A 27,838-nucleotide genomic window follows, 5' to 3' on the forward strand; every position below is an offset into this window, starting at 1 on the left:
AAAATGAAGAGGGAAAAAAAGGCACCGTTGCACATGATCCATGGTGGGCCTTTTCACGGGTTACTTAAAAAGGCAATCCTTTCATGACGGGCACAGATCTGATCTCTATCCGAGATCCGGGATTTTCTTGGTTTGCGATTGACAGAGATATGCAAACATTCTATCCGTTGCATACGCTGGCCACCCTTGACTCGAGTCAACTCGTTCCTGAATCAGGATCTCGCTCAAGGCGTCTGTTGGCGCAAGGGGCTGTCCGGGAAGGTTCACATCGTCAAACACTGGAAGGCTTGGCAGATCCCTGGCATCTACAGGATGTTCTGGAATGCGTTGATCGTAACGGACATGCAGTCAGCTCGACGCGCTCAAGGCCAGCCTTCGGGATGTCATTTTTTGGAAGCTTCGCGGATTCGCACCCGAAAATACGATTATTTAATGGACCATAAGCTTACAGCGATATACGAGTGAATTAGAGTTCAGTTTGGGCCCAGCATAAATAAGAATACGCTGCCGCCGGCTTTATACGAGCACCTGGCAGATAAACACTCGTGTACACACACTGGACATGTATGCGCAACAGTGATTTTCCAACTCAGTGCGGGGGATCTGCAACCAACAAAATCGGCCAAGTAGCTTCGGAGCTAATTCAGCGACCTTGCAAGGATTGCGCCCGGGGATAAGTGCCATTTCCTAGGATGGGTCGCGACATGCCATGTTGTAAGGGTTTGTCAAGCATGACACCATCATTGAGGATGCCGAGACCGTCATTGGAGGGTGGTCGTTCCATGGATTGGACTTCGGCCAAAGAAGCCGGGGTGAACTCATCCTCTGCAGCCACTACACTGCCCGGTACAAACGAGCGGGAAAAGGGCCCCTTGAACCGAGCGTTATATGGATGAGCTCAGGAGTATCCGGGAAAACAGGCGACTTTGCTTGTTGGAGTTGCAGTGACCATCCTTGCTGTGCTCGTTGTCGGTCTCATTTGAATTCGGACCAGCAACTCGGCCTCCCCATACTCGGGAATCCCGTTCTTGTGGGCCTTTCAATCCACCCTGATGGATGATCGTCATCCCTCGATCAACTGATCAAGGTCGCTGGCCCGGCTCTGCAACCAAGCAATGGGAGGTAACTCCGCGAAGGCGCCTCGAACACGACCTTTGCCCCAATCAGTTCGTTATCTGCCTGCCCCGAGACGCGACAACTCCCTGTGGCAAGCTTAATCCGCGGGGCAATACTAATGCATGGATTAGTTCCTGTACCATGGAATTTAGCTCGCACTGAGCTAGCGCGGGTCCTGAAGTCATCGTGAAAGCAGCTCTGGATCCCGACAGCGGATCCATTGATGCCATCACGCGGCCAGCTTGATTTTTTCTTGGCTGTTCCTCCTTTGTACGACAGCTACAGCTGGTCTCTGGGTTAGTGATTATTGGGACTGTATCGTGGGGTGGTAAGAAATATAAACTCCAGCTTTGTCCTGTAGTAAAGGCGAGAAAAGATTCGAGGATGTATTGTGGCCATTCGACCTTGAGGTGGTAGTGTGGCTTTCCCCTTCCCATCTTTCCATCTTCAGTTGAACGCATATTCTCCACTTTGATAATGCGCGTCACGATGTACCGGTCGCTCCCTACATTGCGGCGAGCAGGCTTTTGCGTGCCTGCTGCCATCGGTCGAGCCTCGTATTCCACGAACTCGACACCACATGGCACACATCACATCCAGACCCGTGTCTCATCGCTGAAGCCCGAGCAAAAGAACGGACGTCGATTCCGCGAGTTCGACCTCGAAGACCGGGTCTTCGCCGTTACAGGAGGCGGACGAGGACTGGGGCTCGCGATGGCCGAAGCTCTAATGGAAGCCGGCGCAAAGGGTAAGCCACCTTCATTACCTCCTACCTCAGGGCTTCCATCTCCTAGTTCCCTTCTCTCCCAGTCCTCTCCACCACCCCAGACGCATCTTCACCACTACTAACACGACAACCAACCCACCAAAAGTCCACTGCCTCGACCGCCTCGAAAACCCGCACCCGGACTTCGTCGCCGCGCAAGACCACGCAACCAGCACCAACAACGGCGGCCGACTACACTACCACCGCCTGGACGTGCGCGACGCAGCGCAAGTGAACTCGGTGTTTGCGACGATCGCCTCGCAAGACAAACGGCTGGACGGGCTCATCGCAGCCGCCGGCATCAACCACCTGCAGTCGGCGCTCGAGCACACGCAGGCGGCGCTCGACGAGGTGCTGTCCATCAACTACACGGGCGTCTTCAACTCGGCGACCGCCGCCGCGCGCCAGATGTTCGCCTACCAGCAGCGCGGCTCGATCCTGCTGGTGGCCAGCATGAGCGGCCTGATCGCCAACAAGGGCATGACCTCGCCCGTCTACAACTCGTCCAAGGCCGCCGTCATCCAGCTGGCCCGCTCGCTGGCCATGGAGTGGGGCCGTCACGGCATCCGCGTCAACAGTCTCTGCCCCGGCCATATCCTGACCCCGATGGTCGAGCAGGTGTTCCAGCAGAATCCGGCTGCGAGGGCCATCTGGGAGGCGGAGAATATGTTGGGCCGCTTGGCTACGCCGGAGGAGTTTCGCGGTGCCGCGTTGTTTGCGTTGAGTGATGCTAGTAGTTTTATGACCGGGAGTACTTTGGTTATTGATGGGGGGCATACCGCTTGGTAGATCCTTTTACCCGGAGGGGAGTGGGGTCAGTTGTGGGAGAAGGGTCTGGCACTGCGCTGATTCATCTGACGTGAGGGAGTGAAGTACACATATATACGTACGAGTGGGCGTGAGTTGCCGTTACATAATGTCTATTTACGTGAAGTGGGTATAGCCTGATAGGGTTGGGAGAAGAAGAAAAAGGAAGAACGGACATATTCTCGCGGTTCGCGGTTTTGCTCCGTGTTATACGTGACTTTGTGTTCTGCCTACCGTTTGCTGATGACTGCATATTAGGAGCGTTGTCTTCTGAGGACTGGACTGTCTTGGTCTTGTTTTATAGCTTCTTAATGTGAATCTTATACTGATCATTCTCACTTCTCCGGGTTACTTATGGGCTGTCGTATCTATTGGTCTCACGGGACACAGGATGATGACGGAATGTGTTATTGTGTAAGAGATTTCGAATGCTTAACTCTAGTTGAGTGACAATTTCAAGCAAACCCCCAGGCTCTATCAGACCCTTAGATAAACCAATCCATATCACTTCCCGATGACCAATAACCAAACAAATCATTCTAAACGAATCAGTAAATCGATCTAGATCGACCCTCAATATCCATACATTCATCCATCAATCCAACCTAACAACCCCAGAGCAATCAGAGAATATACCCCTGACCACCACCGTCACCATTCCCTTCCTCATCCACAGCACCACCTCTTCTCCCGCTCCCACCAAGAATCAACCCCTGACTCTCGACCCCCCCGCCCCTCCTCTCCATCTCAAACTCCTCATCCCCCTCCTCCTTCCTCACCAGAGCCAGATTCCGCTCACCCCCCTGCCGACCCTCCCACCTCAACCACGCCCTCAAACCCACCGCCAAAACAGCAACCAAAACCATAAACCCTGCACAAACCGCCATACCACGCACATACCACGGCCCATCAGTCGCCGGATACAACCTCGTCCCCAACAACGGCCCACACTGACCTACAACATTCAGCAACGCAACACTGGCGCCCTTCCCCTCGCCCGCGGGCCGGTTATCCATGCTCCAGGTGATGATCAGCGTGATAGCGGAGAAGAACCCTGCGATTGCGGGGTAGAGGCTTAGATATCGGATTAGGTTTATGGTTGATGTTGGCCCTGCTTGGGCTTGGGGTTGGGTTCGCTGGGAAGAGTAGAGGCCTGTTAGTGCGAGCGTGAGGTATGCTGTCGCAGACACTAAGGCGTGGGCGATTAGGTAGGGGCTGCGTGTGCGGTGGCGGTCCGAGTAGTAGGCTGTTAGTAGGACTGTTAGGAAGGCGAGGAGGTAGGGTGGGGCGCTGAGGGCTTGCGAGGCTTGGGGGGTATTGTTCATGCTATTGTTTCATTTCCCGAACCTCCCTCCCGGTTAGGGAGAGGGGAGGGGGAAGTAGGGTTAGCTTGGGTGTTTATTCTGGGTTTGTGGGTGGGGGGAGGCATGGCTTACTCTGCGATTATTGTTGGGAGGAAGACGGGCATTGAGCTAAAGGCGACGTTGCAGCTGAAGAACATGAACTGTCGTTTGTATGTGGTTAGGATTGAGGTTCGTGGGTGTCCTGTGCATGCATCGGCGAGCTGGGATTGGGCACGAGGGAAGGGAAGCTCACGGCGGTGATGTACGATTTGGGGTCTGCCAGCGTCTTGCGCACTTCGCCCCAGTCGAATGCGCCGCTGGTTCGGGTTCGACGCGATGTGACCCCACTGCTACTGCTGCTGCTGCTGCTGCTGCTGCTGCTGTCCATGCGCAGCTGAGCGATCATTCTCTGCCGAGGGTCCAGGAAGCGCGCGGTTCCAGGCGAGTCCGGGATCCAGAACCAGGCGAAGACGGCGACAATCACGCTGGGAAACCCTTCCACCAGGAACAGCGTGCGCCATGGGGCGATGGGCCCTCCGTCGCTGAACTTGACGATCACCCAGGCCAGGCTGCTGGCGAAGGACGAGGCCAGAGGCGCAGCGGAGATGAACAGCCCGTTGCGGAAGGCGAGCTCCTCACGCTTATAGAATAGCGAGAGGTAGAACGGCACGCCGGGCCCGAAGGCTGCTTCGGTGATTCCGAGCGCCGCGCGCAGGAAGACCAGCGCGCCGAAGGAGGTGACCAGCGACTGGAAGGAGGCCACCAGGCCCCATCCCAGCACGCACAGCGCGATGTAGATGTGCGCCGGCACCAGTCGGTACATCAGCGTCATCCATTCGAACAGGATGTAGGTGATGTAGAAGGCCGTGAGGAGCCATTCATACTGCGACGATGACAGCTGCAGGTCCTCGGACAGGCCGGCGATCTTCGCATTGCCGATGTCTGCATCGCTGGTTAGCTTGGTGGTGGCAGGGGGAATTCGCGGGAGATGGATAATTGGATGGACATACTTGACCGGTCAAGGAAGGAGAGTAAGTAGAGTAGAGCCAGGAACGGGATAAGCTTGCGGTCAAATCGCTTCACCACCTGTTGCTCTTCCACGGTCGTGTATTTGAGGAGATCGTGCGAACTTCTGCTGGAGCTCGGCCGGAAATCGTCATAGGAATCATATCCATCATCGATCCCATCATCGGAAGAGCCTGAACGGTCCCCATCGTTGCTGAAATCCGTCTGCACTTTTAGGGCTCCTGTCGCTGGACGACCAGGACGAGATGAGTGACCATCATTCTCTGATCTATCAGAGGCTGGTGTATACAGCAGTCCATCGGAGGAAGAGGATCCACTGCTGAAAGGGGAAGATGTGGTTCCGGTCGGGCCAGCGCGCAAGGAGGCCATTGGGCTGAGTGCGCGTTGCGTCGGTCAAGCAAGTCAATTCATGCCTTTTTGTGGTTACAAAAGAATTTCAAAGCAAAGTAGATTCATTCGATTAAAGCCAATTTATCGACGACGGAAGGTTAAGGCAGGATGCAAAAGAAGAGGAGACAGTTTTCAAGGATCGATAAGAGTGAACGACAACTCCTCCGGAGCACGTGGCGGCAGCTCTCAAGCTAAAGAGCCGGCGATCTGCAGCCAAGAAACTCATTCAACACCCACTCGTTAACTAATTATCCTCCTATCAATTTTAAAAAGAAGAAGAAACTTTTCCGCTACATACAACACCCTCTTCCAGATCATCCCCGCATTTTTGTATCCAATCGCCATGAACATAGAGCACCTTGGTCAGTTAATAGATAGCAGAACGAGCAGATACCCAATGTACCCCCTCATGTCATCCTCGATATTCATTCCGTGCCCAGAAGGCTGGGATCTGGCTCAGTTGTCACGCGAAGGGCGGTAGCTATCAATGGGGCGCTTACGCTTGTGTGGCAAAGAGACGCTGCCCTCGGGGTTGTCGCTGTTACCGTTGGAGGGTTCCTCGAATGGACGTCCGGGATCTCCTCCACGAGGTGCCTCATAAACCCTGGGGCGCGGAGTTGGATCTCCCACAAAGCGACGGGAATCCTCGCGACGTGGCCCGCGGTAGGGGATTCCGGGGCCACGACTCGGGTCTTCAAAGCGACGCTGACGACCTCCGGAGAGCTGCGCGGCGCGGTCGCGGGCCAGCCGGAAATGATATTCGATGTCCGGAATGAGGGAATGGTTGGGACGCCCGTTGGCCCGGAGGTACTGCAGCGCATTCTCCGCCGTGTCGCGCAGGAACCGAACGGAGGACTCTGTATCTGTGTTGCTCTCGCTCCGGCGGTAGAAGTCGTTCTTCGCCTGGCGGAAGCGGATGATGAGGCGGTTGATGTTCGGCTGGATGCTGACCCCGTGGCAGGGGGAGCCAGGTCTTCCGGGTGCACCTTGTGTGGCCGGGGCATCCGCACCAACGCTGGGGTCGATGAGGGCGCTGGCGGCTCCGGTGACACTGTCGCTGTCGCCGAGTCCGAAGGCTAAACGAGCCGTGTCAGCTTGAAAGACTTGCCAAGGTCAGTGAATGGGGGATGGACACACTTACCGTTGTCCAATTCGAGGTTAAATTGCATGTAATCGGAGGCAACTTGCTGGTTAACCGAGCAGGAGATGTTAGCTCCGAGAAACTCAGTTAGGTAGAAGTCTTGCACTTCGGAGCCGATTCCAAGCCCATTCTGACCGATCTCAACCAGAGCCCGGTCATAGAGGCTAATTTCACCGTCGGCGGCATCCTGAGATCGCCGGGTGATGAGAGCAATGTGGTTTTGAATGATCCGGCGCAGGACATCGATGTTCGCTGAGTTCCGGTAGAGATGAAGCAAGAGAGGAGAGGGCTCGTGGTTGGAGGCGCGCCATTTGGCCACTATCTGATCCAACTTCCGGATCAGATGTGGCTCCAAAGTAGACGCGGAGAGGAGATTGGACATGGTCCCAGGTTGGCTGTGTTCCCGTCTAGGACACAAAGACAAACTAGAACACAATTGATGGAGAGTTCTTGACAGTTGTCCTAAGCTGTAGACATTGCACTCTTGGCAGAGAAAGACAGCAACAGGAGAGAAGGTAATCAGGGAAATAGAAATTACGCTGGCAGCGCCTGAGGTGAACACCTTCACTCGCCATGGTCCGCTTAGTCGGCGATGGGCCCACTTTTGGGGCAGCGCAGTGTCATGCGTGTTGGAGGGAGAGGAAACAAGTCTATTTACTGTTCAAGATCGAACGTCAGGGGCCGCAAATACTCCAAGACGGGCATGAAGGAAAACACGGAACCCGGCAGGAACTGGCGGTGCCGGAAGGAACCTTACCAACAAATGCAGGGCCAATATTAGTGAGATCACTGAGGCCGTTGTGTAGAACTGGGATTTTGTCTGGATGTGTTGGACTTAAGGGGTGTCGTGCATCTGTTATGGAATAATTGAGGTGTCCAAACATGTAGAAAGTTACATTCGCAAGGGCGACGTTGGAGTAGGGAGTGTATAGAGCCTCAAAAGCTTCAAGATTACTATGTCAGAGAGATGTAGACAAAATAGAGCAATTAGTTACAGACATCGGCAAGACGACAAGAACAGGGAACAAGTTGTCATCAGTCATCACTTGGCATCGGTATCGTATCATACAGTCAGACAATCAGTTGATCTGGTTCCATAGATGCTTGACTTCGTCCACCAGCACCGAGACTTTGCTGCCCTGTCCATTCTTCGCGCAGTCCTTCCAGACGCCGCCATCGCGGACACACCAGACCGACTCATCGAGGCGCAGAGTACAGCTAGTCTTGACGCCAAGCTTCGAGCTGTGGATGGCGCTCTCTCGCAATAAGGCGAGGCCACTGAGCGGCGCCTCATGGCTGCCATGGCCGGGATCATCATTTTCCTGACTGGCACAGGCGTTCAAGGCGCCAAAGTCGATCCCATGCTCCAAGGCACATTGCTCGACATGATGACGCTCCGGGATCCTGGAGTACGACCCGACAAGACAGTTTGCAAAGCCAAGGGAGCGAATGGTTGGGGTACGCGCAGACATGGAATTCACGGTAACCTCATCTCCTTGTAGTGGGAAAGGAAGATTTGCCGCACAGAGAAGGAGCATGTCTCCGAGGCATTCGCCCGGGCCATGCTTGCATTGGATGTCCGTGGACTTGTTAGACACTCTGGGGCATGATATTAGCCAGACGTTCTTCCCTGGGAAGTGAAATATAACTCACTCGGCAATGAACGACAATTTGAAGTCAACCTTGTCGCTGATTTGCTCCATCGCAGGTACGACAAGCTGCTGTAGACAGTCACGAGCATCTGGGCATTTGCTCATGATGTGCGCCTCCAAGGGTACTTTCTTGGCGGCCTGCACTGCGGAGGTTCCGGGCAGTGGAGGCATCGAGAGCGCCTCCTCACCGTCCGTCAAGACCAACGCAGGACCATCATGATATCTTTTGCCTTGATGGCAGGAAAAGAAATTGAGGTCAGAGACAGAAATCGGGGACCAAGAGACGAGCAAGCCGATGAAAGCGACGATGGTCAAATAGGCGGCGAGCCGGGTAATGAATCGGTCGCGTCGGCGGCTGAAGGGACGTGAAACAGCGGAGTCGGAGGTGTCAACGTAGCCGATCTCGTGAGCTTCCTTCTCCATCTTGGCGATGTGGTAGTACTCCGATAAGTACTGGACTAAAATTTGTTGACCGTGTAGTTTCACTGTAGTTGCAGTAAAGGAGGATGGGCTAAGGGGGGGAAATGGATGATGAGCGCAGGGAAGGTGGGGAGATCGTAGTCCATCATCCGTCATCCGTGGTCCGCATCAGATTCCGTCTACGTACGAGTCAGCGGCCCGGCAATTTTGCCCTCGCGTTACTACGTAACTTACTGTACACTTGCAAAGGAACCAAAAAACAGTACCTTTTCTCATCGTGTTCCAAGGTGATGGAACTTTTTATCTAATCTATGGTTGCTAAATGCCTCGGGAATTAGGTTTCAGATTCGAAGATTGCCGCTCCACAGGAGTCTTAGTTCTGCTCTGCTATTCCGATTGCCATACTTATCGGGCGAATCATACACTGAGGTTGCATCGTCGCATCAAAGCTGCTGGCATTGGGACGAAGAAACGCCTAATGCACCCCGTACGCACTGCGACTCTCGGTGTGCTTCGTAGCAGCCCTAGGCAAATGGACGGCTCATGATCTATGCTGCCAACCCATACTAATCCGTGCGAGATGGAGCACAGCACAATTCAACCGTTGGTGGCCTGCGCGGTGCCGACTAATCCCCTCTCATATTGTCACATCACCGTCATAACATGGACCATGATATCAGCAGTCAATGCTCCCCTACCGTAGGAGGTGCCATGCGAAAGCTGACATGTTCTGCTGCTATACTGAGATACTGGAGCCTTACCCGCAGTGCCGGGGAAACACCTCAGACATCGGGTTTATGGTTACATTCTAACTGTCAGGGGAGCAATCTCGTTTGTCGCACACGTTACAGAAGCAATGAGCGATGCATCCGAAACACCGGACCTTCGCTATTTATTGGCTTATATTGCGAATCATGTATGTTGTCGCATGATCCCGTTTCGGCGATCTGTCGGTGAGAACTTCCATCATGGACCTGACAGCGCAGCCCCTATGTAGGTGCAATGCTAATGGAACTAACGCGTCTCAGATTAGCTGTTTGCAAACAAGCACTCAATTTCGATATCGGTGATGAGGCCTGCCACGCTAGTCGACGTAATTGGGAAGCTCTCCGAAGCATTAACCGTGCATCTGTTGGAAGCTCCAGTTCCCATGGAGGAGCACATCAAGGGTCAATAGGTAGAGGAACTAGTAGGGAAATGCTTCGACAGGACCCGTTAGCCTATTGCGCAGATCACAGGGCAATTTGCTTGGCTAGCCCGGAATCTCCGCAAGTGTGCCAGTCATCGTCTCTGCCCTGGGCTCCAGCTTCCTCTTCCACCCCCAAATGAGTCTCCGACTTCGGAGCTTTGACCGCATCGCCCATAGCCTTCTGCATCTGAGGCGGTTCTACCCACCCCAACAAGAAGCCCAGTGTTGATGACTTCATGCTCTATCCGAGGACCCGTCTCGATAACTCTTTGTATGCTGTGGCTTGTCTGATTGGGGCCCACCGCGCAGCGGTCACAGCATCGCAACTATAAGCGAGGAGTCATACCTAGGGACCCAGACTTTGTCTTTGGCCAATCGGGGGGGGACGAGCTTTCTCCGGCGAAGATTAGACGTGAGTGGTCTGAGAATAATACATCGCAACTGAGCATTGGCGGCGAGGCATGGTGTCATGGCAAATTGTTTGGTCGGCAATGCTGTATACGAGACAGACAGAGGTCGAAGCGCATGTTCCATCTGACTCAACATCAGCCATTCCTCCACTCGGCTGTCTAAACGAATAACGAAAGTTTGAACTAGTGTCTATTTCCAAAGCCAGGCTTGGAAAGTACCATATTGTGACTCGCGGGCATGATACGCATAATAGACCAATTGCCCCACCATCTACCACATGGCCGGAGGGGCGTTCGACCAGGATATCGACCTAACAAGTTGGCTTCAAAACTTCGACTACCGTATAGGAGTTGAAATTCTGTCCATCGCGACATGAGTATATGTCCCTCTCTTTCAGAAGGAGAATTGCCGCTGAAGACAGCATCCATTGCACTGACTCTGGCGTCTGCTGTCATGGGCGGGAGCGGGACGAGTAATTTAGTAGTAGTAGTAGACCGTCAGCCAGGCTTAGCAGGCGAAAGAGTCAAGAGGTGCAAGAGCAAGAGGTATGGCAAAGAGGACCAGAGGACCCGTCAGAAAGGAGAAGCCAGCAGTCACCGAATGAGAATGAAGGGCGTGATTTCTATGTTGGCATAGAATCTGCGATAAGAGAATAAAGAGAGAAGGTGACGTTAACTAAGCGGCCCGGAAGAAGGCACTAGTAACTAACCGTGGACTGCTGCTCCAACCTAAGAGGGGAAAAGACCACGAAGGGCGGGAGAAACACAACAAACAACAAACAACAAACAACAAACAACAACTTCTTATTGTTTGTTGTCACTCACCTTCTAAGGATGTCTACATACGACTATATAACGATGTCTTGGTACTTAATAACTGACTATACACAATCATGGAAGCAATTCCTGAAGGATTACAATCAATGAATGCATTTCATCTTTCATCTTGAATTAAAGGGGAGAAACAAGGCCCGGAGGGAAGTCCAGAACTAGATCGAACCATCATCGCCAAACCATCCACTCCATCCACTCCTCCCATGGTAGCGTCACATCGCCTCAGGCTGCCCGCCGATGGTCGCATTTTGCTTTCACCCCCCATTTCATCCACAACGGCTCACTGGCGGCTCTGAAGGCTAATACGTACTCTCTTTCCTTTTTTCCCCCTTCTCCCTTCCCTCTTCTTCCAACTTTGCCCGTTTCCTTTTCTTTCCTTCTCCTCCGTGTCCCTCTTTCTGCCTACTGGACTGACTACCTTAGTCTTCTTGGGGTGGGGAACGGCAATGATTTCTTCTCACGCACTGGCTGGTCCTGTTCCTCTCTATTGTAATGATCATAATACTTAATTGAAAACTATTTCCACCTTGAGTTCCTCCGATATTGTTCACATATCTTGCTCAAGGTACCTACCACATTTGTGCTCTACCAATTGTAACAGTATGTCTTTGACCCTTCAGTCCCCCCTCCCCCCCTCCCCCCTTCTTACAGTCCACTCCTGCCAGACTCCCTGCATCACGATCGTCACTGTCGCATCCTTCTTGCCCGGCAGAATATCTGTCTATCTGTCTTTCCTCGTTTCGTCATGCAGCCATACCACTGCAGTTGATAACCGCTGGCACTCAGTCTGTGCGTTGACTGTAACCTCGGGGACTGACCGTCGCTCTCATCACAGTCTAGAGCCAACTGCAAGTTAACGTTCTCCCTTGAGGACCTATCGTTCCCAGAAACTACAATTACAGCGGAGAGTTCCCCCGGGCTAGGGCTTACATCTTGGATTCCTTCAGCATTCAACAGGATCGCGTACGACGGCGCTCACCAGGACTTAATCCCCCCATTCCTGTTCCCCCACATCCCGTCCTACCTGGAAAACATTCCACGAGGACAAGCAGATAAACACCATACCTGAACCCTTCCTTCCGCCAACTTACCGCTCTGTCGCACAAGTTCACCCTTCATCGAAACAACTGCTACCCGCCAGTCACACGCGCCGGTAGCTTGCCTCTCCTACCGCTCTTCTCGGCGCGGATCCCTCCAAAACATGACCTCGATGAGTTCGACAGAGGTGGACAAGAGCAAGGATGAAGACCACGAAAACACACACGAGGACCCTCTTGAGGAAGAGGAGGAGGAGGAAGGCGCTGATGTGGATCCCTCTCACCAGGAATACCTAGAACGCCAGCGCAGACTGGATGAGTTTCTGTCACCGCTGATCTTGGACGAAGCCGTTCTGTATCAGCTTGCGCGTCGCTTTTCTACCATTTATAGAGACTTGGCCTTGCATTCCAAAGAACAGTTTCTTCCGACGCCGGTGACCCGTCTACCCACCGGTCTCGAGACGGGTCGATACCTAGCCATCGATGTCGGTGGAACCAATCTCCGGGTTGCCTTCATCGAATTGCTTGGCGAGGCAGCCGAGTCCGATACACCGCCGGGCGATGCGTCGGCGAGATCCAGGGACACCTTGCGAAAAGCACAGAGGCAGCGCGTCAAGCGGACTCTCGAAAGAGCATGGCCCATCCAAGAGCATCTGAAAATGGACAAGGCGGAGGATCTATTTTCGTGGATTGGCGACTGCATCGCGGAAGTCGTGGCTGAGAACCTGACCTCGGAGAGCACTCGGGGCGAAATCCCCGAGGAATTGGAGATGGGCATCACATTCAGTTTTCCCATCATGTGAGTGCCGCCTTAGAGAGCTGGCAGGATTTGTCCTGTCTTACTGACGAGACGTAGGCAAGAGTCTCTCACCGAGGCAACCTTGATGCCGATGGGCAAAGGATTCGCCATCACATCGGACCTCGATCTCCGCAAGATCCTACTTAGTGGCTACGAGAAACACACCAGACGCCTGGACGATGAATGTGAGCCATCGAGCAAACGCCGGAAGCTCTTCAATCTCCCCAAGTTGAAGATTGCTGCGATTACCAATGACACCGTGGCCACTATTGCTTCGCTTGCCTACTCTGTCAAGTCACTGCCCAACAGCAGGGTTGCGATGGGTATCATTGTGGGGACGGGGTGCAATGCAACCATTCCGATGAATCTTAACTCGCTCCACAGCTCCAAAGCGAAACAGGTGCGACAAAAAGACCCCGAGGCGCAAGAAACCGTGGTAAACACCGAATGGACGATTTCCGGTGCCGCTCCACCGTTGAAAGAGCTCAGCATAATCACTCACTGGGACGTCGAGCTTGACCAGGCATGTGCCCGCCCGGGATTCCAACCCTTCGAGTATATGACAGGCGGCCGATACATCGGAGAACTCATTCGGCTTATTCTCTGCGATTATTTCACGAAACAAGGTGGTTTGTCTAGGAAGGATCTACCCGCGCCTCTTAGCAAAGAGTATGCATTGACTACTTCGTTCATATCCAACAAAGTTGCCCGCTCCCGGTCCGACCAGGAACTGGCGAGTGAGCTGGCTCGTTGTATGCCGCCTCCGGAAACTAGCGAGTGGAACTGGGACGCATCGGCGGCAAACGCCTTCCGCAAGATAGCCAGGACTGTGCAACGGCGCTCAGCAGGATTGATCGCGGCAGCCGTTGTGGGACTCCTTGCTTGCGCGCACGAGATTGAGCTGAAGGTCGACAGTCCCGACGGCTCACCGACAACTGAAAATCATGTCGCGCTGGATTTATCCGCCGTATCGGAGAATCTTTCTCCTGTATTGGATTCGGAGGGATCGGGTGCCAGTGGGTCCAGGAGCAATCACAGTCCCATTGTCCCGGTGTTGTCCCCCACACCCGTTCCCGCAGACTGGCAGTCCGGGCCCGAGGAACTCGTTGTCGCATACACAGGTGGGATTATCCAACATTACCCTAACTTCAAGGAGATGTGTCAACAGTACATTGACCGACTCATTATGAGGACGGGTCCGCAGAAGAGTGGCAAGTCGGTGTTCTTGCGAGAGGCGTCCGATGGGGGTGTCATTGGCGCAGGTGTTTTGGCAGGCATGATTGGGAACATGTAGAATGCTGGAAATAAATCGTCCCGACTATGTGTAGACAGACAGCTTGGCTTTGGGCTTGAACCTGGACCTGCGATCGTAGGCTCCAAATACCGATATTGTGGAGGGCATACTATTGGTATATGCGTAAGGCGTTCCAAGGTGGCAACATATTCCTCTCGATATTTGATCAGATTATATTTCATGCTATACTGGGATACTAGGATACAAATGGTTGACAGAATGTGTTTTGATTACCACGAGTAAGGTATCTCGTAAAATCGTTATCACGTCGTTTCAGGGAAGCCAGAGGGCCAAGAAGATAGATATGTTAGCCCTGATCAAAGAGCATCCTCGCTTGCAGTCTAGTGCTCAGACGCAGGCCTGAACAGAATACGAATCAGAAGAGCAGGATGTTGGACCCCTTTCTTCTCAGATATACCGGAACATGTTGTTCCGCACGCTGCGCTTCATGGCCGTGGGCTTGCCATCCTCATATTCGATCCCGGACGCACCCCCGTCCCCGGACATCTGCTCGAGGCGTTCCCGGAGTTCTTGGTCCGCCTGCGAGACGCTTTTCGTTTTGGACGGAGTGGATGTCTTCTGCGCCGATGTGTTTTCGTTTGTTTGTGTCTTGGATGTAGATTTATCTGAAGAATTTTAGAGAAGAAGCCCTCTTACACAGCTGCTCGAGTGGGATTTTACTGACCCTTGGTATTATCTGCTAGTCTATTTGCGGTCGAGGAGATATACATTTTGCCAGATGGAATGTGTGCAAAGAGGAAACGCTGAGAGGAGGTCTGGCCTGCTAGCCTCGAACACCTGCGGGCTAGACACGAGCTGAACATTTTGATGAGAGTCTCAGAAGAAGATAAAGTGACATAAACAATTCCAAGTTGTCACCCACCCTTGACCATCGCAAAATAAACCCATTTATCGCATTGATGTAATGGGAGAGCAACACATTACGTCACATGACCCTAGCCCATCACAGACATCACGTGAAGATACCTCTCAGTTGACAAACCCACTGATTACCACCACCGCATCCTCACCTCCAATCCACCGATCCCCACCGCACCGCCTCACTCACCTCCAAGCCAAACAGACCAGAGCAGCAGGCCCCAAGATGAGCGCCCAAGCATACTACGAGCTCTACCGCGGGAGCAGGTACGTTCCTCTGCAGAACCTTGAAAATCCCACAGACACAAAACTAACCCGGGATAACACCAGCATCGGCCTCTCCCTCACGGACACCCTAGATGACCTGATCAACGAAGGCCGCATCGAGCCCCAGCTCGCCATGAAGATTCTGTCCACGTTTGATCGCATCGTGACGGAGGTGTTGGCGGATAAAGTGCGCGCGCGGTTGAACTTTAAGGTACCTCACTTTACTTTTTTGTCTACCTACCTACCTGTCCACTGGCTGGCTGGCTGCCTAGCGCTTGCTCTCGTTTGCGAGCTTGCACAGAGCAATATCTTTCTGGGCCGGCGCAGAGCCTAAGCACCATGTATTCCAGATCTGAAACTAACGATGCGACCACCGAAAAATACAGGGCCACCTCGATACATACCGATTCTGCGACGAAGTCTGGACGTTCCTGATCAAGGACGTGACCTTCAAGTTGGATAATCAGACTACCGTGTCGGCCGATAAGGTTAAGATCGTGAGCTGTAATAGCAAGAGGCCTGGGGAGGTTTGAATGATGCTCCGGGGACCTGAGCCCACTGGGGTGGCAGGGAGAAGAGAAAGGGATACTGGTTACGGGACTTTACGTTCGCTTCGGTCTGCGCTTATGGCGTTCTTCTGCTTATGCGTGCGACAAGACTGACCTAGAGGTTTTTGTCTCTGGGTTGTTTTTCTGTTTAAATGGGTTCGGGCGTTACTGGAGGGATGGAGGTTTGCGTGCATATCTTTTAAGAGAGGGTCACCGCTGAGAAATTCCTTGCTTTATGTGCATGGAGTGTATTTAGATTTATTTGCTTATGGAAATGTGATACCCGACGTTGAAAGTATACTATCTCGGTGAAGTAAATGAGAAGTGCGAATGACAGTGACAGCGCTCGGCCGGCCGGGCTCAAGTCAACGGTAGGGTGGAGCAAGTCCGAGAAGGGTTATATAGGCAGGACTTAATCTACGAGGGCGGCGCCGGGTATCTAATCTACGATTGAGTACTCCGTACCTCTCCACGCGTCTCCGTCGCAGTCAACCCAACTCAACTCACCTCTACTATACTCAACAAAACAATGTCCATCCCTATAACTCTCTAAAAAAAACCCACCCAAGGACAATGCCCCGCAACCTCCCCTGGCTCCTCGAGACCACCTCAACCAAAAACTCCCCTTCATCTCGAGACACCACCCCGCCCGCACGACCACGCTCACGCCGCGCGACAGCATCCACGAAACAAAATGCGCCCACCCCCGGACCAAGTTCCAACTCGCGACCCCGCCACCGAGACTTCCTGAGATCCTGTACGCCTCCTTCTACCTTCCACCATCTCTATCTACCTTCTTTGAACCCAGAAGTAACTAATGAACGGAACAGCACCAACACCGCCCTCCTCCCCAATCCACCGCTGTCCATCGGAAGAGCAAGTTTAACCCCACCTTCTCCCCCACACCCACTAATGTACTCATGCTAACAGCGCAAAGATACATACTCCCAAGCGACGAAATCTACATGATGGTCGAAGACGAATTCTACGCCGTCGCACAGACCTTCACGCAGCATCTGCATTACGCTGAATACGTGCGCCGGAAGAAGGAGGTGAAGGCGTTGAAGCAGTTACAACAATTTCAGAAGGATGGACCGCTGCGGCCGACGGATGGGGTTACGGTGTTGAGTGAGGAGCAGAAGAGGGTTCAGGCGCGGGGGGCGTTAGAAGCTAAGCAAAGGGTTGGGCTTGAGAGGTTGGGGGGTGGTGGGAGGCCGGTTGTTGATAGTGATGATGATACAGGAGACGATGTGGGGGATAATCTGGGGCAGGAGGAGGAAGAGGATGAGACTTGGGCGGGCACTTCGTTGCATGAGTTGATGGTTAGTCCTCGGAAGGTGCGCTCGTTGGTTGGGATGCAGGGGATTCGGTCTTCGACGAGGGCGGCGGCTGGGTTTGCGGTGGCGGGGACGGGGAGAGATATCGGGGATGGTGAATATGATGAAGAAACCGCATCTGATGACGACGATGACCTGGACGCGCATGTGAAACTGGAGACAACACCCACGGCGCAAAGGCGCTCACACATGTTACGCTCGACAAGCTCGGATTCGAAGACGTCAGACACCAAAACTACAACTCCCAGGGCCGAAAACGCGCGATCTATGAATACTACCAGTACAGCTACAGCTACATATCGTACACCAACTCCTTCTTCCATTAATGCCAAGAGGAGATTATTCTTTGACGACTGGGACCAGCTGCCAGAGCCGCCCGAGTCGACCGTCCAGGGACAATCCCGCCTGTCGTCGTCGTCCAGTGAAACTCCACCGCCGATCCCCCGCGCCAGTGATCCCAAGGCAAAGAAATCGCGTCTCAACGAAGTGCCAACCTTCCTTCTTTAAAGCTGTCGGTTCCCAAGTGGCGTGCGAACATTGCGTGCGAGCCTACACGCTGTGTGTGCGGCGTGACAAGGTGGTTGACACCGGGATTTTTGGTTTGTGTCGCCGTCGCCGTCATCGTCGTCGTTGTCTTTCTGGAGTAGTATGCTTCTCATTCCTCTTCGGAGGGCAGTGGCTTCGCGGCGGCCCGAACACTCAACTTGCGGACATGAGTCTTGATCTTGTCCCGGGTGGACGGTTGACGTTCGGTGGCCGTGATGGCGATGTCCTTCTCCTTCTCGAAAGTCGATCCACGACTGTGTAGTGTGGCGGCACTAGAAAGCGCGTTAGATAAATGAGGGTGCGGTGCAGCTGAGAAATGGCAATCGCCTTACTCGTCATCCGGGAAAAACGAAGGCATCTCCTCCTTTCGGAAATCGGTAGGGGGTCCCTGCATTTCTTTATTAGCATTTGACTCGGGCATATCGGCAACATGCAAAGAATTCTCGACTCACGATCTCCAGCACCCGCTGCTGCGGCTTTTCGCGCTTGAACGGTGCCTTAACCAGTCGAACTAGCTGCCGGAAACACTCCATGGTTCTTGTTTCTTTGGTGGTGTTATGTGGGTTGTTTCTTGGTGTTGTGAGGTGAAAACGAGAGTGGGTGATGCAAAAGTCGAAGTATTGCAAATCAGTGGGATTTCAAACGAATGTCGGGGTCGGTATACAACGAGGTAAGAACCGAGCAAGCGATAGTGGTGATTGATGACGATCGGTGATGCTGATAATTAAGAGGCGATAGTTTCCAAATCCAGTATCCTCGCGGACAATCCCAGCGATCCGGTGAAGCGAGCGAAATGCTTTTAGATTGTCTAAAAACAGGGGAGGGAAGACAGCAGTCTTTCTATTCAAATGAGGGGCGAAGGCTATGCAGTGATGCAGCGATCCAAGTAACCGAAAGAAACACCGAAACAAGAAACACGGAGAAAGAAAAGACTTCTGAACGAGGGACAGGCGGCTCCGAAAAAGAAAGAAGGAAAAGAAAAAGGCTTGCTCTATGACATTGGGCGGGGATTGAGAAAGAAAAGAAGAAGAAAGAGAGATCTCTTTCGCGAATCGAGATGAAGCGGCCAGTGGGGGGGGAGGATAATATATTCAGAAATGAAATCAATTCGCCCTGGAATTTTCAGGGAGAAAGAGAGAGCGAAAAGAGATCAGGGCCTGCAGCAACGGTAGGTTATTTGCTTTTTTTTTTTACTTTTTAGGAGCCAAATAAATTGCTAATATTTCCTCTGTCTCCCCCCGGTCGGTCCTCCTTTCTGAGTCGCTCTCCCTCTTTCCGCCCGTGTAAAATGTAAGAATCCAAATAATGCAGGTCTTCTTCTTTGGGAAGATCGGCAAAAAAAGGAAAGGAAAGGGAATTTCCTATCGCATGACCCAAAAGAAAGACCAGAATCCCCGTTGTGACAGCTTTAGTTGTGTCTAATCTAGGATGATGTTTTTTTGGTTGGTTTATTCGGGGAAGAGGGGAGGGAGGAGAGAGTATGTGACACATTCAATTTATCCTCCCTTTTCCTTTTCCCTTTCTCTTTTCCGTCCCTATTCACCACCCCCCATTGTTCTTCCTCTTTCTTGTCTCTCTCTTTCTCCCCTGGCTGCTTACTCTTCTCCCCCGCCGGCCCCCAGGGTCCAGAAGCGGGTTTTCCCAACCAAGATGACGACAGTTTTTATCGTCAACTCGCCAAATATGTTCCGGCCCCCCCCCATCTTCCCACCTCCCTTCCTCCGGGCTCCGTTTCCTGCCCCCTTCCTTTCCAATTGGGGGCGCCGATGCGCTGCGCTGCACTGCAATGCATTGGCGGGCGGGCTGGCGCGCACCCGCGGCTAGATCTGGTTTGTGGTTTGTGGTTACCGCGAACGGTGGAGCAGACAGACATAGGTGTCATTTCTATGTTTATCGCTCGTTGAGATCATACTACATGTACAGTTAAGTACTATACGTAATCTGAGTAACAACAACCAAGTCAAGCTGAGGTGGCGCAGATGTTACATACATTGGATGTCTAATTCGAGGAAGTCCTCGCCCCGTCATCATTCGGTGAGTGTGCCTGTCGATCTTCCTAATTTGGCAGTTTGAAATATGCGATAAATGATGAATGAATGAATGAATGCTTGGGGGAGTGGAGGGGAGAATCCCTTATTTCCTCATTTTCCTTTAAAAATGTGACTAAGGACCACATACATACTTGGGCGCGTCTTCTGAATTTTCCCTCCTACCCTTGACAATGACAATTGCCAGCCTACCTAGCCTAGAAGGAAGAAGTAGTTAGTATCTAGACAAAGTAGGCCGGACGACGACTCACCATTCCATCGATCACCCCAACCATATTTACCCCATGCGGTGAGTGAGTGAGTGGTCCCTTCCGATCCCGATCATCGAGCCCCAATCGAACCAAACCAAACCAAACCAAACCATACAAAGCAATAATAACTAGTCATCCCTCCCTTTCTCCCGTCGCTTTTGTCTTTAGTGGCAAACCCAAAACAAGAATAGGCATTATGATGTCGGTCGGTTTTGGGGGTGAACTTCTTGAAGATCGGATCTCCATCCATCTCTCTCCGCATTTAGAGACGCCATCCTTACACTCAGTAATCATTACGCAAATGAGGGTTGCATTCCTGTTCCTGAGTCGGATTTATCGTTGTCGTCGCGTTGTGTTGTGTATATAAGTATAGAGTCCCACCGCCGCTACAATTTCATCTCCGACCTGCTTGCTTTGCTGGAGAGGGACGACGCTTGACTGAATATATAAAGAACCCTACTACCGTACTACATAGCCCTCAAGTATTTGTAGATATTGCGAACGACCAGGATTCTCAGTACAAGGAACCTTATCAGTAGAAGCTGCACACTGCCGGGATCCCAGATATAAACAGACAGACAGTCTAGGGCGGCAAAATATTCCGCTGAAGGAAGTGTCACACCGCCCAATTCCACCATCATTTCCCACACTTTGTTTTCTATTCATTCCATTCCCCATCCCAAAAGAGAACCGACCAGATCCAAGGTCCGAGTCCATCCCTCAGCACAATATGGTCCAGGAATCCGAGCATGGCGAGACAATACTGCACTCACTATATGACCGTCAGGTCATCCGGGTAGGAGCACACCTCGTGAAGAAATCAGGCCCGAACCTCCGGTCCCACGAAGCACCGACGCTCCGTTTCATCGCAGAGAAGACGACCATCCCGGTACCCAAGGTGCACGAGACCCACCGGGAGGAAGCCGACGGCGGTCGCGTCACAGCCATCATCATGGACTACATGCCCGGCCAGCGGCTGGACGAGGCGTGGGCGACCTTCGACCACAAGCAGAAACTCTCCATCGCGCGGCAACTGCAGGGCTACGTGGCCCAACTGCGCCAGTTGAAAGGCACATACATTGGCGCCGTGGATCACGGCCAGGCCTTCATTGGCCTGCGGGCAACCATCGCCGGCGGGCCATTTGATTCCGAGGCGCAGTTCAATGATTTCATTTTAAGGGATCTGGTGAAATTACCGGATCTGCTGCAGCACTACGCCAACCATGCGCTCATGGATACGCACGAGATTGTCTTTACTCATGGGGATCTCGCCCCGCGGAATATTCTCGTCCAAGGAGATCGCGTCACTGCTATCCTCGACTGGGAGGACGCTGGCTGGTACCCGGAATATTGGGAATATGTCAAGGCCATGCAACACTTGAAGCCCATGCCCGACTGGCCCGAATACCTGTCTGTCATTCTTCCGCCGCGATACGAGAAAGAGTACTTAGGAATGGCCTTTCTGGCGCGTCTACGACGCCACTAGTTGTCCCAACGATGAATTCCTTATAGAAAATATACCAGGTACAGTGATCGAACGAAACCAACAGTCATCGAACCACAAGTGCATTGGTACCCTTTTGCTCTTCGATCCATATTGTCCGGATGCCTTTGCAGTCTGAGAACAAGGGACACTTGTCTGGTCATCAGTGAGGGGTTCGCTCGCAGTGCAATTGATCTTGGAAACCGAATTCATCCGGTGTCAGTAAACAAATATCCCTGGTGAGGAAGGCAATCAACTAAACCAACTCGCTAACATACCGTGCAATGTTGTCGAGCCTGCCACCGACCGAATGCATCACTCATCTCCCGCCTCCAAGCACGCATCCGTCATCTTATCAATCGCCGACTCTCGCTGGGAGACACTCAGGTACCCATCGGTCACCATCCGGGCAAGAGCGTCTCCGACCCAATTCTGACAGTTCCAATCCGCATCCCCTGGACCGTTCCTCACCGGGGTTCTGGAAATAACGCCCCGGATAGAGGCTTCGCTGATTGAATCTGGTAGCTCCGCCACTGGTATGGATGACGCAAGCTGTCGGCTCTGATCGGGCCTGTAGTTGTCATATGTCTCGAAGGTGAAAATGCCTGCTGCTCCGGTTACATGCATCAACGACTTTGTATCACTTGGAAATTCGAAGAACAGCCCCGTGTGGCGGTATTTGGTGTAGTCAAGCGGGTCGCCGATATCAACAAGAATAGAAACCTTGGTCGGCATTCCGATGAGAAGGACCGATCAAGGCGAAATCTGATGCCAAAGATCTTGGTTCTGGGAGGAGGTGGCTGGGACTCTCTTTTGTGAAGAGCATGGACAATCGTTCGTTTTCTTGTCGTTGTTTGAATTGCCCCGGAATCCAGATATCATTTATATAGGCCAAGGGACGACAGGAGAGGGAGGGGCGCCGTCTAGTCCCAATATCCCATGTCTCTGTTTCAGGGAGGGTTGATTCGTTGATTGTGACTAACAGATCATTTGCGCTGGTGGTCTATGTTAAATGATTGGAAGACCAAGGACTAACGATCTATCTATCTATCTATCGACCGAAGCGCGCGCGAGAGGCCTCATGCATGATCATGGACGACCATTCATCTCCCTCTTTTTTCCCCCATCCCCGGCCTCCTTCTCCTCTATTTTTAGAAGGTATTGGGTGTAGTGTTTGTGGTTTGTTCATTACAAAACTACATTGTAAGCGTCCAATGGATGCGCTAAGTAAGTGTTGTTGTTACTGATTTGCATTGTTCCGCTGGCCCACGGCGACCTCTCAGCTTCAATTCTCACACTGCTCTCTCTTCCTTAAAAAAAAAAAAAGAGGCCCGGGGGTGGGTTTCTGGTATGTAGGTACTAGCCCTCTGGCGCCCCCGAAAATGTTTCTGCACGCACGCGAGGAAACTCAGGCGGGGCGCCCATTCAAACATGCCCCGCCCGGCAATAGTCGCGTGAGTACAGTAAAGTCAGGAAGGAAACCCAACTCCAAGTACTACTACGTACGGACCTCAGCTGCGACCAAATCTAGATACTGCCTACAGTGCCCACAGCGAACTGACTGACTCCTTTGCTAGTAACTGAAGCGCCGTGGCCATGACCACGACCACGACCACGACCACGACCACGACCACGACCACGACCACGACCACGACCACGACCACGACCACGACCACGACCACGACCATGACCATCCATGTTCAAGAAATGTCACTTTCCGATATAAAACTAACGGAACCAACCTTAGTTACCCAATCTAGATACCCAGGCAGGACACTCGAAAGCGTTTGAAAACTTCACTGGATCAAACCAGAACTCCGTCCCAGTCTCCGTAATACTGCGCATAGAACATATGTCAGAGTATTGAGTATCTCAGAAAGAAAAGTCTACTTCCATTTCCATCGGCGATAAGTAAGTTACGTGCCGGGATAGGATGGATGGAGTCATTATTGCCATATATAACATCCTTGTTCATTCTAGCAAAAATAGGTTAAGCCATTGACTATTGACTGGGTTTCCAGAGCTACAGTCCACACCACAAGGACTGGGTATTTTCACTGTTTATTTAGGGAAGACTTTCCGTGTGTCTACGCTATGAAATATAGGTTGGAAATTTGATAGACTCGCACCGTGGTTGCATGTTTGTGTGTTAGTTGGATGGAAGAAGTCTCGGGTGCCAGAGCTGAAGAATCATCCATACGCATCTATCTACCATCTCTTCTACATGGACCAAGAGACTTCATGTCCACCTCAGTTCCCAACTCAAGGTAAAAGATCCTACAACTACCGTCAACAAGAGAGGGAGCAAGACGAACATACAGCTACAAACCCCGACAACAAACACAGAAACTTAATCGCTACAATCATATTTCAAACTCCATAAAGAAAGTGCATTCAATTCACCTAACCATAAAAATACTTCCTACACCACACCATTCCCATCAGACATCCCGGACCAACCGCGCCCCAGCCCAAGGGTAAGGATAATTCCGCTGGTACCAGTTCACACTACACACAAGTCAGTCAACACCAAGCCCATAGCCTCTCAAGCTGGAAACACAATCAAACTTACAAGGTTGTCCTTCCCGCAATCCTTGGGTGAGTAGCCCAGGAACCTCCCAGGATAACATTATGCTTGCCATCGAAGAAGTCGGCTAGAAGTGATAGCCACATGTCAGAGAACCAGACAGACAAACCCAAGTAAAGGAAAACTCACAAGTGTACCCGGGGTAGATCGTCATCGCCTCGAACCCCTCATGCGGCGCTAGCGTCGTGCTCGTCCATTCCCACACGCCGCCCAGCTCCCCATGCCCGGCCAGTCGGTCACCGTGGTGGATGACCGGGGTCGGGTGCCAGTGTTTGAACCCGACATTGCAGTCGTCGAGGTCCATATACACCGGCTGGGAGACACGCGAAGGCTGGGATACTGGTTGGTGGTCCGGGGTGCGAGGCTTCGAAGGATTGCTGAGTTGCTTGGTGGGGAAGCCGTTTCCGTTCACGCCGTTGGTCTCGCTGTGACATTTGTTAACTTCTAATAACATACAAGAAGGGGGCAGAACTGACCTATGGCCGTTGGGCAGCATGTCATGCTGGGTCCCGTTCACTCGCGCCGCATGGGCATAGATGCTCTTCACTTCCTCGAAGGTGGGGATCCGACAGTCCATCCACGCGGCATACCGCGCCAGCTCATCATAGGACGCAATCACCGGCCAGTCCTGCGCATATTCCAGCGGCACGGATCCGAACACGGTGCGCACAGCGAAGTTCGCCAGATACTCCTTCGTCGCGTGGCCGTTGCTTTGTCCGTCCTGCAGAACACCATTCCCCTCAGGACGAGTCCAGACCCACGACTCGGGTTTCTGTTCCAAATGATTTGCCTGCAGGTATCTCGCATACTCACCGTTCGTGATAGGTCGGCCCTGCGCCTGGAAGGCCTTGACGGTGACCGTTCGCTCCGGCTTCTCGTTGTCCCATGCGTAGGAGACGCTAGGCACCGACTTCCCGTCATCGTCCAGACCGACAGATAGCGTCTGCTCCGGGACGCTGAACCAGTCATTCGGCTTCTCCTGGTCTCGGGCGTCGCGGAACAGCTTCTCGAAGTCCGGCTTGGAGACCGCAGGCGGCGGGTTGATCCTCTCACTGTGGATGAGCATGTAGAGGAACGTCTCCAGGTGCATGGCTTCATGCTCGAAGCCGATCCAGAGGGCTTCGCCAAGAGTGCGATCCTGGGTCAGATCGTGTTTCTGGTAGATCGACCGCACTCGACTGCGAACTCGTTCCTGGTAATCCAGAATCTCGTCGACGGCGGGCCATTCATCGGGGATCTCGCTGTGCGAATGGCACTTTTCAGGGTCATCCACATCGGGATCAATCCCGCGTTCAAAGATCACTTGGTACGACTTGGGCTGAGTCGGCTCGTCACCCAAAGCCCGAGTGAGATGGATGTCTGGTAAAGATTTAGCAAACTGGAAAATAGTCTCCATGCGCAAACACGCCTCACCTAGAAATGTAGGAATGTGTCCAAAATAGAAGATCAAGGCATTACGCAGCTTGATCGGCTTGGATAGCAGCTCTTCGCGAGGCACCATCGACCTGGTGACGATGTCCCAAGCCGTCCAAAGTTTCTGAAACTCCTCGTAGGTCGGAACCGCACCGGCCGCATACTGCGAGGGTTTTGTCGGATAGTTCAGAACCGCCGAAGACAAGACATGAAGATCTGTACCCACCACTTCGAGTCAGCTAAATCAGTTCACAAGCAGCACGCGCGTGCGCAACAGCTGCCAAAAGAAAAGAAGAACGTACGGTACTCCCCAGCCTCATTTCCATACTCCACCTTATGGATCAGCCCAGCATCATGCCACAACTGTTCGCGCTGCCTAACATCATACTTGTACGCCTCTTCGAAGATCAGCTTCTCCCCGGCCCTGAGGAACGTGCCCAGGATCTCCACATCGCGCTTGGGCGCATAGAACGCCCGATGCGTCCCCTCCGCCACGTTGTAATCCGTGACCACGTCCCAGTCCTCCGGCTTGAACGCCTCGAAGCCCAGTACGGCGTTCGCATGCACCAGCCCGTTCTCGTAGAACCGCCGCGTTACGCCCTTGGAGTCATTGTACGCACGGAATACCTTGTCCGGGTCATTGCAGGCGTCCAGCCCAATGATCATCAGGTCGTCCGGGCCCAGCAGCCGAGCGAATTGTCCGAGGAATCCCGCCGCGGCAGACCGGTCGAAGTTCCCGATGGACGAGCCCATCGACATGATCACCGTCGGCAGTTTTCGATTTTCGGGGTGGCCCAGCCACGTCACCGCGTCATCGTACGTTCCGTGCAGGCCGTGGAATTCGACGTGCGTAAAATCATCGATGGAGATCTCGGAGAAGGTGCGCTGCAGCTCAGACAGCGACAGGTCCAGCGCATAGTAGTCGACATGTTTGCCGACGGCCTCGAACTCGCGGAGCAGGATCTCGACCTTGCGGAGATTTCTGGACGAGACAAATGGCTCAGTTTTTAGCTTGACTCCTCCCGGATACATGGGGGGTAAACAAAAGGAAGAGGCTTACCCGCTGCCTAGTTCCAGTAGTTGCGAATTGTCCGGAATGCGCGCCACGATTCTCTGGGCATGGGTGCGCAGCACCTCGATCTCAGCGTTGGTCAGATAGTACTCGTCCAGGTAGGTGATCTCCTCGAAGAGCTTCAGGCCCTGGTCATTGTATAGCAGCATGGTGGGCATTGAGCGGCTGGTGTTGGTGGTGCCAGCGGGAGGAGCAATACCTCGCTGGATCTCGTTGGCCAGGGAGAAGTGCACATCATTTTGATGGATGGCCACGATGTCGACACTCTTTGTCGGACATGTTAACGGAGACATGGTTAAGTTTGAGTGGCTGGAAGTCTATGTTAAGATATACCACGGTCTTTTTGAGGAGTTTAAAAGGAAAACAAGGTTCCAGAGGATAAGGATGTCTCCATTCAAACACAACACCCTAAAGATATGTAGGACTAGCCAAAAGGCACACTCTATATTAGGTATGGGAGAACAAGAAAGAGCAGAGGAGGGAGCACGGAAGAGAAAAAGAAAAAGACCACGAGGTGTCGTGCCTAGGAATGTAGTATAAATGTGTATGTACGTCGGTAGAATTAGGAGTGCGAAGAAGAAAGAGGGGTAAGTAAAATGAGGAGGAGGGGTGAGATGCAGGTCAGTCCGTCAAATCAGTCGGTCCTTGCAGAAAACAGAGACAATCTGAGATGGGGGAGTGTAAATAAATAGAAATAACAGGAAAGAGAAGCCCAGGTGCATAAGTAGTCCGGATGTCTGTGCCTTGTATGGCTTGTATGTTCCTGGACGATTCAGGAAGCCGAGGAGAGCGAGGGAGGGATGCAAACAGCCCACCCCGACAATGCATGGATCTTATCGGTCAGCCATGGATGAGGATACTTTTTCAGGTCTTCAACTACTTTACTTCCATGTCAGTCAGACCACGGCTGGAAGGAGGGGAGGGGAGGAGAGGAGGGGAACTGCAGTGAAGTGATGGGTTTATTTTTACATGGGAACCCCACCATGCAAGGAAGGGAATGAGTTTCTTGGAGGCCACCATGCTTTCTTTTCTGTCTCCGAGCTTCCTCTTTCCCCTCCCCGGTGGGTGGAATGATCCAATGAAGTTTAGTTAAAGGGGAAGGTGACAAATGACGCAGATATGTGGGTGAAGATACCAGCCACTCTGACAATAAAGTTGGTGGAGAGAGAGTGAGAGAGCGAGA

At 52.7% G+C, this 27,838-nt stretch overlaps 12 protein-coding genes across 12 annotated transcripts; 5 read left to right on the forward strand and 7 right to left on the reverse strand.

The window, feature by feature from the left end:
- Positions 1–1,605: 1,605 nt before the first annotated feature.
- On the forward strand, positions 1,606–2,671 carry BO97DRAFT_339546 (putative short chain dehydrogenase/oxidoreductase; the record flags this gene model as incomplete). The annotated part of the gene is made up of 2 exons (XM_025691559.1): positions 1,606–1,864; positions 1,989–2,671. The coding sequence occupies 2 exons, from the start codon at positions 1,606–1,608 to the stop codon at positions 2,669–2,671; spliced, it is 942 nt and encodes a 313-aa protein (XP_025554122.1).
- Positions 2,672–3,484: 813 nt separating this feature from the next.
- Positions 3,485–5,557, reverse strand: BO97DRAFT_468884 (putative MFS transporter; the record flags this gene model as incomplete). Its single annotated transcript, XM_025699788.1, has 5 exons — positions 5,043–5,557; positions 4,286–4,974; positions 4,126–4,193; positions 3,590–4,015; positions 3,485–3,560 (listed from the first exon to the last, which is right to left on the reverse strand). Exons 1-5 carry the CDS (start codon positions 5,425–5,427, stop codon positions 3,485–3,487), a joined length of 1,644 nt encoding a protein of 547 aa, XP_025554123.1. The 5' UTR covers positions 5,428–5,557.
- Positions 5,540–7,064, reverse strand: BO97DRAFT_403989 (uncharacterized protein). Its single transcript, XM_025694857.1, has 2 exons — positions 6,590–7,064; positions 5,540–6,524 (listed from the first exon to the last, which is right to left on the reverse strand). Exons 1-2 carry the CDS (start codon positions 6,969–6,971, stop codon positions 5,905–5,907), a joined length of 1,002 nt encoding a protein of 333 aa, XP_025554124.1. The 5' UTR covers positions 6,972–7,064; the 3' UTR covers positions 5,540–5,904.
- Positions 7,065–7,488: 424 nt separating this feature from the next.
- BO97DRAFT_386049 (GILT family protein) lies at positions 7,489–8,664 on the reverse strand (the record flags this gene model as incomplete). Its single annotated transcript, XM_025693510.1, has 2 exons — positions 7,489–8,188; positions 8,243–8,664. The coding sequence occupies 2 exons, from the start codon at positions 8,662–8,664 to the stop codon at positions 7,669–7,671; spliced, it is 942 nt and encodes a 313-aa protein (XP_025554125.1). The 3' UTR covers positions 7,489–7,668.
- Positions 8,665–12,295: 3,631 nt separating this feature from the next.
- On the forward strand, positions 12,296–14,224 carry BO97DRAFT_339907 (hexokinase family protein; the record flags this gene model as incomplete). Its single annotated transcript, XM_025691572.1, has 2 exons — positions 12,296–12,930; positions 12,988–14,224. The coding sequence occupies 2 exons, from the start codon at positions 12,296–12,298 to the stop codon at positions 14,222–14,224; spliced, it is 1,872 nt and encodes a 623-aa protein (XP_025554126.1).
- Positions 14,225–14,401: 177 nt separating this feature from the next.
- BO97DRAFT_403992 (uncharacterized protein) lies at positions 14,402–15,130 on the reverse strand. The gene is made up of 2 exons (XM_025694858.1): positions 14,910–15,130; positions 14,402–14,850 (listed from the first exon to the last, which is right to left on the reverse strand). Exons 1-2 carry the CDS (start codon positions 15,046–15,048, stop codon positions 14,633–14,635), a joined length of 357 nt encoding a protein of 118 aa, XP_025554127.1. The 5' UTR covers positions 15,049–15,130; the 3' UTR covers positions 14,402–14,632.
- Positions 15,131–15,253: 123 nt separating this feature from the next.
- BO97DRAFT_364462 (transcription initiation factor IIA subunit gamma) lies at positions 15,254–16,204 on the forward strand. Its single transcript, XM_025692543.1, has 3 exons — positions 15,254–15,370; positions 15,434–15,581; positions 15,757–16,204. The coding sequence occupies exons 1-3, from the start codon at positions 15,330–15,332 to the stop codon at positions 15,901–15,903; spliced, it is 336 nt and encodes a 111-aa protein (XP_025554128.1). The 5' UTR covers positions 15,254–15,329; the 3' UTR covers positions 15,904–16,204.
- Positions 16,205–16,372: 168 nt separating this feature from the next.
- On the forward strand, positions 16,373–18,060 carry BO97DRAFT_261904 (uncharacterized protein). The gene is made up of 3 exons (XM_025690911.1): positions 16,373–16,675; positions 16,749–16,794; positions 16,856–18,060. The coding sequence occupies exons 1-3, from the start codon at positions 16,492–16,494 to the stop codon at positions 17,760–17,762; spliced, it is 1,137 nt and encodes a 378-aa protein (XP_025554129.1). The 5' UTR covers positions 16,373–16,491; the 3' UTR covers positions 17,763–18,060.
- BO97DRAFT_422319 (uncharacterized protein) lies at positions 17,911–18,334 on the reverse strand (the record flags this gene model as incomplete). The annotated part of the gene is made up of 3 exons (XM_025696789.1): positions 17,911–18,073; positions 18,134–18,189; positions 18,254–18,334. 3 exons carry the CDS (start codon positions 18,332–18,334, stop codon positions 17,911–17,913), a joined length of 300 nt encoding a protein of 99 aa, XP_025554130.1.
- Positions 18,335–20,596: 2,262 nt separating this feature from the next.
- Positions 20,597–21,742, forward strand: BO97DRAFT_261837 (kinase-like protein). The gene has a single exon (XM_025690910.1). It carries the CDS (start codon positions 20,831–20,833, stop codon positions 21,584–21,586), a length of 756 nt encoding a protein of 251 aa, XP_025554131.1. The 5' UTR covers positions 20,597–20,830; the 3' UTR covers positions 21,587–21,742.
- Positions 21,743–21,898: 156 nt separating this feature from the next.
- Positions 21,899–23,271, reverse strand: BO97DRAFT_422321 (uncharacterized protein; the record flags this gene model as incomplete). The annotated part of the gene is made up of 2 exons (XM_025696790.1): positions 21,899–22,306; positions 23,146–23,271. The coding sequence occupies 2 exons, from the start codon at positions 23,269–23,271 to the stop codon at positions 21,899–21,901; spliced, it is 534 nt and encodes a 177-aa protein (XP_025554132.1).
- Positions 23,272–24,024: 753 nt separating this feature from the next.
- Positions 24,025–26,804, reverse strand: BO97DRAFT_422322 (DUF323 domain protein; the record flags this gene model as incomplete). Its single annotated transcript, XM_025696791.1, has 7 exons — positions 24,025–24,091; positions 24,156–24,237; positions 24,300–24,595; positions 24,647–25,529; positions 25,584–25,811; positions 25,886–26,565; positions 26,644–26,804. 7 exons carry the CDS (start codon positions 26,802–26,804, stop codon positions 24,025–24,027), a joined length of 2,397 nt encoding a protein of 798 aa, XP_025554133.1.
- Positions 26,805–27,838: the final 1,034 nt, after the last annotated feature.

Source organism: Aspergillus homomorphus (genome assembly GCF_003184865.1).
Source record: "Aspergillus homomorphus CBS 101889 unplaced genomic scaffold BO97scaffold_7, whole genome shotgun sequence".
In the NCBI taxonomy this organism is placed as follows: Eukaryota; Fungi; Ascomycota; class Eurotiomycetes; order Eurotiales; family Aspergillaceae; genus Aspergillus; species Aspergillus homomorphus.

Bases quoted from the DNA above. Each gene is read 5' to 3' on its own strand.
- BO97DRAFT_403989 (XM_025694857.1), bottom strand. From the start codon at position 6,971: ATGTCCAATCTCCTCTCCGCGTCTACTTTGGAGCCACATCTGATCCGG. The intron at 6,525-6,589 runs GTAAGTGTGTCC...CGGCTCGTTTAG, and splicing joins TAACCTCGAATTGGACAACG to CCTTCGGACTCGGCGACAGC.
- BO97DRAFT_403992 (XM_025694858.1), bottom strand. From the start codon at position 15,048: ATGTTCAGCTCGTGTCTAGCCCGCAGGTGTTCGAGGCTAGCAGGCCAG. The intron at 14,851-14,909 runs GTCAGTAAAATC...AAAATTCTTCAG, and splicing joins ACTAGCAGATAATACCAAGG to ATAAATCTACATCCAAGACA.
- BO97DRAFT_364462 (XM_025692543.1), top strand. From the start codon at position 15,330: ATGAGCGCCCAAGCATACTACGAGCTCTACCGCGGGAGCAG. The intron at 15,371-15,433 runs GTACGTTCCTCT...GGATAACACCAG, and splicing joins GAGCTCTACCGCGGGAGCAG to CATCGGCCTCTCCCTCACGG. The intron at 15,582-15,756 runs GTACCTCACTTT...CGAAAAATACAG, and splicing joins GCGCGCGGTTGAACTTTAAG to GGCCACCTCGATACATACCG.
- BO97DRAFT_261904 (XM_025690911.1), top strand. From the start codon at position 16,492: ATGCCCCGCAACCTCCCCTGGCTCCTCGAGACCACCTCAACCAAAAAC. The intron at 16,676-16,748 runs GTACGCCTCCTT...TGAACGGAACAG, and splicing joins CCGAGACTTCCTGAGATCCT to CACCAACACCGCCCTCCTCC. The intron at 16,795-16,855 runs GCAAGTTTAACC...AACAGCGCAAAG, and splicing joins CACCGCTGTCCATCGGAAGA to ATACATACTCCCAAGCGACG.
- BO97DRAFT_261837 (XM_025690910.1), top strand. From the start codon at position 20,831: ATGGTCCAGGAATCCGAGCATGGCGAGACAATACTGCACTCACTATAT.